We start from the raw sequence: 9,884 nt of genomic DNA on the forward strand, positions 1-9,884 counted from the left end.
ACAGTCTATGATTTTCAGATGTTAAACCATGCCGACATTCCTAGAATAAATCTTATTTGGTCATAGTTTATAATCATTTTATATTTTGCTGGATTTGGTTTGCTGATATTTTATTGAGGAATTTTACATCTGTATTCATAAGCGATATTGGTGTATAGTTTTTGTTGTGACATTTTATCTAGTTTTGGTATCAGAGTAATGCCTCATGAGTTAAGTGTCTCCTCTTTTTTTTGGAAGTGCTTGTGAAGGATTTGTATGAATTCCTCTTGAAATGTGTGCTGGAATTCACCAGTGAAGCCATTGAGCCTGGTGTTTTCTTTGTGGGATGTTTTCAAATTACAGATTCAGTCTCCTTATTTGTTATAGGCGTATTCAGATTTTCTGTTTTTTCTTGAGTTATTTTGCATAGTTTGTGTCTTTCTAGGAATTTTTCAATTTTATATGAGTTATCCAATTTGTTGGTATCTAGTTATTTGTAGCATTCACTTAGAGTTATTTTTTATTTCTAAATGGTTGGTGATGGCCCCTCTTTCGTTTCTGATTTTAGCAATTTGAGTATTCTGTTTTCTTGGTCTAGCCAAGGGCTTATCAGTGTTGTTGCTGATCCTTGTTATCCTGTTAATGTTAGTAGGGTCTGTACTTGCTGATCCTTGTTATCCTGTTAATGTTAGTAGGGTCTGTACTAATGTCCCTTCTTTCTTTCCTGATATGGGTCATTTGTATCTTCCTTTTTTAACATTCGTGTGTATGATATGTATGTGTGTGCTTATAGATGTATACATATATGTAATGTGTATGTATATATACATGTATGCATACATACATAGACACACACAATGGATGGTATGTAATAGAAAGTCTTTGAAGGAATATAGCAGGAATTTGGTAACATTGGTGGCTTCTGGAGAGGAGAATTGAGTGGCAGAGGAGGGCAAATGAGAGGGAAACTTCACTGATATTTTTTGCTACATTTTGATTTTGTACTATGGACTATATGACCTTTTTTTTTTTAAATCAAATTAAAGAAAAACAAAGGTGAGGAGCCACAGAAGATAATGCTGTGTTAGACGCCCTACATCTGCTTTCTGAGGCTTTTGACTTTGGTTTATAGTCATCTTCTCCTCCTCACTGTTTCTCTTCCCTTTCTCCTCCTGGATCCTTCTGAAGCAGTCCAGTCAAGTATCAGAGGGATTTTAGGGTGAAAGGTTCTGACCCTGTTTCACTGTCTGTGGATGAGAAAACCTTTTTCTCTCTGGTCCTCTGCAGAGCGACCTGCAGGTTGGGCTGAGTCTGTCTTTGAGGAAGACACATCGGAGCTTGAGCCTGCCTCCTCCAGGTAACCTTCTCCAGTTCTCTTCTGTTTTCAATCCAGCCCTTGCCTAGGTGTAAGAGAGAGATTCCCACTGGTTGTCCTGAGGCTGACGTGGGGGAGCACTTTTTGATAAGCTCTTTTTCCCCTAATATCTGCTAAGCTTATAGAGGGTTATGTAGGTATGCAGAAGCCAGAGGTGACCCACCCATGTTCCTGCAGGTGAAAAGGCTATGTACTCTTTCCTCAGAGGGTAAAGCCTCACAAAAGAGGCCTGGGCCGCAGACAGGGGTACATTGGGTATACTTTACCAGGTAACAAGCAGATAGTGGGGGATAAGGAGTGTCAGGGAGTTTCAGGACAAATGTGTGTTTCTAGGCTAATTTTAGCTAAGACTGCCAGCCCCTTGTTAGCATGGGAAGGAATTGGCTGAGATTGAGTCATTTGAGATCATCCTTTTAAAAAATCTTCATAAAACCCACAGAAAAAGTGACCTAGGGAAAATTTAGTAATTTTTGTTGACTAATATTTCCCCCTTCATCCCTGTAGGACTGTAGGTACCATCCAGCACTGCCTCCACCTGACCTCAGTATATACCCACTTCCTGCCCCAGCGTGGCCGCCCAGAGGTCACTACAATGCCATTGGGTCTTGGAATGACAGTAGATTACATCTTCTTCTCAGCTGAGTCCTGTGAAAATGGGAACAGAACTGGTAAGCGTGATGGATCCTGGGTTCCTCCACCCCTAGGTCCCTGGGAACAGCTAATGGTAGGTCGGGCATTTGGTAGCATGTCTTGGGCTGCTGGGATTTAACCAGTAAAGGAGCAGATTTCATACCTCCCTTGTGCTGGTCATCCTTATCATTCTCCCCATAGGCCACTTGCCTGCCTTGTCTCTTTTGACTCTTTCAGCATTAAAGAGAGGAGGGTAGGACAATCACTTCCAATCCCCATTTTAGAGGTAAAAATAGCGATCTAGGAAGTGGTTGAGTTTGTTGAATGACAGCCACTGAGTGGGGGACTTGGTTAGGTTAGAGACCTTATTTTCTGTCTCCTCTCACCATACCAGTGGGCATAGTATAGCAGTCTCCCAGCCCCGTGCCTGTTTGTGTAAAGAAAGTTCCTTTTTGGCCAGGCACGTGTATTACCAGTACACCTGTAATCCCAGCACTTTGGGAGGCCAAGGTGGGTGGATCACTTGGGGTTAGGAATGAGACCAGCCTAGCCACATGATGAAACCCTGTCTCTACTAAAAATACAAAAAATTAGCCGGATGTAGTGGTGGTGCCTGTAATCCCAGCTACTTGGGAGGCGAGGCAGGAGCATCGCTTGAAATCGGGAGGCGGAGGTTACAGTCAGCCAAGATTGTGCCACTGCACTCCAGCCTGGGCAACAAGCATAAAACTCCATCTCAAAAAAAAAAAAAAATTAGCCAGGCATGGTGGCAGGTGCCTATAATTCCAGCTACTCAGGAGGTTGAGGCAGGAGAATCACTTGAACACGGGAGATCGTGCCACTGTACTCCAGCCTGGGCGACAGAGCAAGACTCTGTCACCAAAAAAAGAAAAAAAAAGAATTTTTAAAAAAAGTATTTGAATTGATGGCTTATGTTTAAAATTCAGATTTTATGGGCTGGGCGCAGTGGCTTACACTTGTAATCCCAGCACTTTGGGAGGCCGAGGTGGGTAGATCACGAGGTCAGGAGTTCAAGACCAGCCTGGCCAAGATGGTGAAACCCCATCTCTACTAAAAATATAAAAATTAGCTAGGCATGGCGGCAGGCACCTGTAATCCCAGCTACTCAGGAAGCTGAGGCAGGAGAATCGCTTGAACCTGGGGGTCAGAGGTTGCAGTGAGCTGAGATTGCGCCACTGCACTTCAGCCTGGGCAACGGAGTGAGACTCCATCTAAAAAAAAAAAAATCAGATTTTATATAGAAAACCTGGATCTGTAGCTTCTCTTGGAAAATCAAAAGATCTTGTAATAGTGGGCTCTCCAGCTTGCCCTAGTCCCCCAGAACTCACCTCTCTATATTCGTTGATGATATTATGGAGTATCTCTGAGAAAATGAGGCCTCCTCAGCCAGATGCTGCAAGAGGTGGTGAGGAGCGGTGGGCAGCCAAGGGGATGCAGCCTGCAGAAGGCGTAGTTCCCAAAGGGCTCTGCCACTGCCTGCCCTTGCAGCGTGGCTGTGGCTGCTTTTACCCATTGGCTTTTGCTTTGTACTCCAGATCACAGGCTGTATCAAGATGGAACTCTCAAGCTCCTGGGTCGTCTCTCCCTTCTCTCTGAAGAGATTCTCTGGGCTGCCAATGGCTTACCCAACCCCTTCTGCTCTTCAGACCACCTCTGCCTGCTAGCCAGCTTCGGGATGAAAGTCACCGCTCCATGACGGGGCTCCCAGGGGAAGAGAGCTTCTCTTTCAGAAGAGCTCACTGGATCAGAGACTGTGGAAAAACCCCACGCTTCTGGAAACTTAGATCCAAGGAACTTACATCCCCTCCCTTCCCCCTCCTTGTTCCCTTTTTCCCATGGTTAGATTTTCTCCAGGCCTGGCCGCGTTCTCTGCCTGTGGTCCTTGCCTCACCCCAACCTCTTCCTAATCCTGTGCCACACACTCAGTGGCCTTGGGAGAGGCAGAAGGGGGGCTCCCCCTTCCTTTCATGTATCCAGAGCTCCCCCTTGATTTTTAATTACCAGGGTTGTGGGAGTTATTGATTTCATTGGTTATTTGCTTTCAGGCTGTTTCTTGGTGTACCTTCTGACCTGACCTTTTCCCTGCCTTCAGGACCTCTGGGCCCAGCCCTCTTGCCAGGCATGCACATGTGAGATATGCATATCATGTATGTGTCCTCTTGGGGTGAGACTGTTCTGCACAGCCATGCCTGCCTCTGACCAGTCCACTTTTCACATTGGGGCTGTGGGCCTAGGGGCAGGTTCAGAGTCTTCCCAAGTACCTGTGTATGACTAGGCAGCAGCAGGGCATGGCCCCATCTCTCCTTTTAGCCTCTGTGTTTCATTAGGCATTCATCCTGCCAACCAGGGCAGGCCCGGCATCTGGGCTCTGGGAACAAATGGGGCCCACATCCTGGAGTGGCAAATTTTGGGGGATGCGCTACTTGTCCCAGCGGGCCCTGTGCCTCCAACCCAGAGCTCCCTACAGACCTGGTGTAATTTCTCAAGGGCCCATCCCTTTCCCCAGGCTTCCCTGAGGGAGGTGGAAGTTTGAACCCTCGTGTGGAGTTCACTGGGCTAGGGTAGTGGTATGAGGTTTAAAACTATTTAAGGATGAGGAGGAGAAAGAGTCTTCAGGAAACTCTTGTTTCACTGGACTCTGCAGTCTGCAGAACTGGGGCAAGGGTAGGAGTTCCAGTAGGGGAAGAGTAGGTAGACTCCGCAGCTGCCTCAGGTGGGACTCAAGACCTAAACTGATTCTCTTTCCTCTCTACTCCTAAGAAGCAATTTTCTGTTCCTCTCCTCCCACCACTTTTTACTTTCTGCTTCCTCCCATCTCCTGCTTCCCTTCCATTTCCTTTCTAGAAAACCCTGGTATTCAACTCAGGCCAAACTGCCTCAGCAGAAAGGTGGCCTTGCACAAAACTGGTCCAAGAATTTGAAGTGGCAGTGTTTGCACATTGGCTCTGTCCAGCAAGGCCTCAGCTGCTTGTTGCCTCTGCTTTCCCTCCCCTCACACAGAGGTGCCCTGGCTTATTCAGGGGACTCCTTAGTCCACACTGTGTCACCTGCATGCCTTAATCTTTCATTGCTGGGGTGTGGCCTTGGGAGATCCTGGGCCAGCCCCTCCACACATCTCCCTAAGTCAGAGTGGCTGCTGGCCCTGGTAGATTTGACTTGCTTTTGCCTCACTCGACCTTCAGAGTGGGACTGAAGACAGTGGCCGAGAGACTTGAGTTTGGGACAGTGAGCCAGAGGTTAAGGTTCTTTCCTTTTTTTGAAAGCCAAAGACCCAGTTTGAATTGTGCTGCTGCATTCATGGTTAGAAGCTTTCCATGCCTATGTTCTAGGGAATTTACTTTTCTATGTGTGTATATTTTTAAACTTTGTTTCCTGGGTACTGGGCATGTGCCTGTCTGAGCCCCAGGTCTGTCTACACCCCACCATTCCTTCTGTCTGTCCGTCCCCTGGACACTGCCTAAAAGGGTCTCAAGCCAGTGCCCTATGGGTTCCTAGGACTAGGGCCCGTTACTGTTCTCTTCTGCTGGGAAATGCAGCTTTAAAATGGCTAACGAGGGCAGAGGGCAGGTGCTTGATAGTTTATCTTTTCCTTGCTTTCTTACTTGTTTCTGTTTTGAATATGAAATGGGGTTTTAAATGGTTATTAAACTCTTTTTCCAAATAAAGGTTTACCTTTTTCCCCCCCATTGTTGGTCATTTTATTAGGATCCTGAAGGGATTAGGTCCTTGAGAGAGGGCCTGAAGAATGAGATGGGCAGAGGAAGAGACTGAGGAGCTTTTGATTTTGGGGTGGGGTCTCAAGACATAAATCTAGATTGAGAAATGTGTTGTAAGGTTTCCCTCTGTTAGCTGAGGTAGATTCCCACTGCTCTGAGGCCTGGGAGGAATAGGGCCTGAGTGAAGCCTCCTGCCTTGACACTGTTGGGGTATAGCTTTCTTCTGTCCTTGCCAAGTGAGAGAATGACTCTTTGGACTGCTTTTCATTCTTCCTCCATCTGCTCCCCCCATGCCTCCCTCTAGTATCTACTGCGCTTCAGGAGGGTCTGTGCAAAGTGGGATAAGATGTGTGTTTTCCTGGTTAAAGCTATGGCAGCTGCATGAGACATGATGCGGGTGGCACATGCCTCTTGCTGAGCATCTATTTCTGATCTCTTTTGCATTCTGGAGCCAGGGCTGAGCAGTGGGCCATCTGTCGCTGGAAAAGTGTCTCTTCCTTCCTAGGCCTAACTCTGCTGGTGCTTTTGTCCTCCAGCCTCCCTATGCAGTAAGACCAGCCAAGCCCACATGTCCACTGGGAGCCCTGAAACCAGGTCTGGTTTTCTGTCTTACCTGAACAGGTTCCCAGAACCCACACCAGGTCTCTGAATCAGTATCTGAGAATCTGATTGATTTAAAACCACTTGGTTGCTTCCATTGCACTACCTGGGTTGCAATCCACTCACTGATTTAGTAAAAAGAAAATTTAGCAGCCCGGCGCGGTGGCTCATGCCCGTAATCCCAGCAGTTTGGGAGGCTGAGGTGGGCAGATCACCTGAGGTCGGGAGTTCCAGACCAGCCTGACCGACATGAAGAAACCCCGTCGCTACTAAAAACACAAAATTAGCCGGGCATGCTGGTGCATGCCTGTAATCCCAGCTACTTGGAAGCTGAGGCAGGAGAATCACTTGAACCTGGGAGGTGGAGGTTGTGGTGAGCCGAGATCGCGCCATTGCACTCCAGCCTGGACAACAAGAGCGAAACTCCATCTCAAAAAAACAAAGGAAAAAAAACTCAGCTAGGGATTAGGAACATCATTTGTCCTCTTGGCCTGTTCGGTTGGTGACTATAGGTAAGTTACTTAACCGCTCTGTATTTCAGTTCACATTCCTTGGTGAAATAGAAATTAAAGTTAATAATCACTTCTACTGGTGAAGAATTTTCAGATCTGAAATTGCTTTGTTTGGGCTTTGGCAAGAAAAGGGTGCTAAGAATTCCAGAGAATTACTGGTAGGAGTTGGGAGCAGATAGACCCCAGCCAGGCTAGACAGTTGGGCCCATTGGCTGGGAAGTTTGGGTATATCCTCCAAAACCCCTTCCTGGCAGGGAGGGTCCCTCCTAGTTGCCTCAGTCAGTTAGCATCTGCACGGCACTTCTGTTAAGTTTACACAGTACTTCCACCTCAGCTAGCAAAGACAGTAGCACTGCGTGGTGGCAGTTTAGATGGTGTTCAGATTCTACCTTTACATCTGAGGAAACAGAAATCCCAGAGATAGAATTTGAGAATCTCCTTTGGTTTATTTCTTACTACCCCAAATTTCTCACAAGCCTTTCCAGGATCAGGCGAGGCAGGTTTTCTTGGAAGGCAGATGCTGGTGGTGAGGGCCTGGGCTTGGGGAGCTCAGAGGCAGCTTTTTACTGGAGACCAAGAAGGGAAATGGCCAGTGAGGAGGCTGCTGCTTTTTTTGTTTTGTTTTGCTCTCCAGTTCCTGCCCTGCTGTAGCTACTAACTAGAGGAATGTTCTGGTGGTTTTGTTTTTCCTTTTTAAAATTGACATGTGATAGTTGTACATATTCTGGGGCTGCATGTGATATTTTGATATATGCATACAAAGTGTAATGACCAGTCAGGATATTTAAGGACGTTTATCACCTCAAGCATTTATCTTTTCCTTGTGCTGGGAACATTCCAATTCTTCTAGCTATTTTGAAATATACAATAAATTGTTAACTATAGTCTCCCTACTGTACTATCAAATACTAGAACTTAGTCCTTCTCACCATATTTTTGTACCACTCACCTGCTCTTCATTCTCCTCCCCTGCCTTTCCCAGCCTCTGGTAACCCCATTCTGCCCTCTGTTGGAGGGCTGTGTTTTGATTGGCTGCGTAATGCACAGTGTGGCTTCTCTTCTCCCAGAAGTGGGAGGAGCCACCTCTGGGTTCCACCAGGGGGAGCTGCCCTGAAGCCCTGGGCTCCCATCACTCTGGTCCACGGTCCATCCCCTCTCCTCTCTCTCCTGAGCAAATGTGCTAGACAAGACTGTTCCAGGTATGGGCTAGCCAGACAGCGGCATGGTGGCAAGGATGCAGATCTGCTGGAAGCAAGAAAATGTGGACTTCATGGGTTGTGGAGGGAACTCTGCACTTTGTCCCATCCCCAGTCAGTTCCTATGACCTTAAGGCCTGAAGTCTCAGCTTGCTGTGGTGAGGACAGCAGAGCCTACACTTAAAATTCTTGGAGGTTTTGTGCTTCCAACAACCAAGTCCTTTCAGGCTCAGGGTTGGAAACAGTTTGTATATCTGTGTGCACATTGTCATTTGGGCTGGGCTCAGGTGACCCCGCCAGCTGACCTGACATGGCCTCTCCTCATCTTCTGCCAGGCCTCAACAGCTGGTCCCCTCACCCCACTGGCAGACACTAAGGGTTACAGGCAGCCTGCTTCTGGGCCATTCTGCTTGGTTCTTGGTATGACCACTTCCTGTCACTACTTCCACAGTAGTGGTCCAAATGCTAGCTCCTGGCAAATGGGGCAGTAGAGCTTCAACCCCTTCATTGTCAGGCCTCTGAGAAGGGCCACCTGAACCCAAAGGTCTAACCCAGTTAGTCATGTGCCTAAATTAGGCAGGTGCGTGCTGTGAGCCTGAGGAATGGGACAGCAGGAAATGAGGTAACCCCTTCTACCCCCAAGCAGGTTGGGTTCTGATCCTCCAGGAGTCTGCAATGACATTTCCTTCTGCTTTCTAAGAAAATGGCCAGTGTCCACAAAGAGTCTACCTGACTCTACGTAGATTCTCACCCCAGCACTTACTTACCCAGCCCCTCGTTTGTATAAGAGCAGGCCAGGGGCCCCACTATGTATGAACCTGTCTTGTTGAAGCCTATGAGGCCCTTTATTTGGTATCATATTAGCTGGACTTAAATATGAAAATTACAGCACTGCCTCTATGAAAGGGTGTGCAATGCAAGGTATTCACAAATTCTCGCTACTTTGAAGTGCTTTTTGGGTAATGTTTTAGCTGGATTTAAAGGAGCCTGTAACACAACTGCCTGTATTTACTGGTGTACAGTCCCAGATGTCTATGGATTCCAGCAGGTCCCCTCTCCTTTTTCTAATACCATGCCTCCTTCTCCCCCGATCACGACCACACCACTGAAAATAAGGAGGTCTTGTGGTGTGAAGCTACACTTCTAGCCACGATTTTGTGGGGACTGGCTGGGATGAAAAGTAAGAAATACACTTCTCTCTCACAGGTCTGGGTTTTACTCTTAAGCTGAATGAAAGGAGAACAGAGACAAAGGCAGGAAGGGTTATGGGTGAAATATGCTGTGAAATCTAAAAGATATTTTCTGTGCGAGTCTGGTTTCCACTGTTAGGGCTTGTCTGAAAGTGTGGGAAGAGGTCCAGAGCTGGAGGGACAACAGAGAGGAAGAACAGGGGTTGGTGGATGGGACCCGTAAGTGTTTTCCACACCATGGGTCTGGATGTCAATAGTGATGAGAAGGTTGCTATGGTTTCCTGAGCTATACTCATCTCCCAGGAGAACACGCCCCATTTCTCCTTTGCTCCTGATGGACTGCTGTGGACTGAGACCAGAAGAGCAGGGTCCCGGAATACATCCTGGGAGCTGACTCGAGCCTCTGGAGGCCAGGCCCACTGTGTTAAGAGAAGGGGAAAGCACTGCTCACAGATCAGGGTTAACAAGGCCCGAGTGGTTTCAGCAGGCTGAGAAAGTCTGGGACCCAGAAGTTTCATCACAACTGCAGGGGCTGGGAGCTTTCCTGTTCCCTGGCTTCAGGCTCACCTCAGGTCAGGCTCTTCCCAGAGCCAGTGGGGCTAATGCCGCTGGGCTGGGGGAGGGCTCGGGCCCCAGCCCCAAAGGAAAGCAGACAAGGCTTACCC

At 47.6% G+C, this 9,884-nt stretch overlaps 1 protein-coding gene and 1 pseudogene across 8 annotated transcripts in view; both read left to right on the forward strand.

Annotated features, from left to right (window-relative positions):
* Positions 1-5,691, forward strand: part of ANGEL1 (angel homolog 1) — a 76,880-nt gene extending 71,189 nt beyond the window's left edge. For all 7 annotated transcript variants that reach the window (XM_033187318.1, XM_033187322.1, XM_033187319.1 and 4 more), the window contains 3 exons: positions 1,267-1,336; positions 1,859-2,022; positions 3,541-5,691. In XM_033187318.1, coding sequence (XP_033043209.1) covers positions 1,267-1,336; positions 1,859-2,022; positions 3,541-3,701 — 395 coding nt within the window. In that variant the 3' untranslated portion in view covers positions 3,702-5,691. The remainder of the gene's footprint in view (positions 1-1,266; positions 1,337-1,858; positions 2,023-3,540) is intronic.
* LOC117069293 lies at positions 4,583-5,691 on the forward strand (annotated as a pseudogene). The gene has a single exon (XR_004431488.1). The product of XR_004431488.1 is annotated as an uncharacterized LOC117069293 (transcript).
* Positions 5,692-9,884: the final 4,193 nt, after the last annotated feature.

Source organism: Trachypithecus francoisi, unplaced genomic scaffold (genome assembly GCF_009764315.1).
Source record: "Trachypithecus francoisi isolate TF-2019V2 unplaced genomic scaffold, Tfra_2.0 Lachesis_group3, whole genome shotgun sequence".
Lineage (NCBI taxonomy): Eukaryota > Metazoa > Chordata > Mammalia > Primates > Cercopithecidae > Trachypithecus > Trachypithecus francoisi.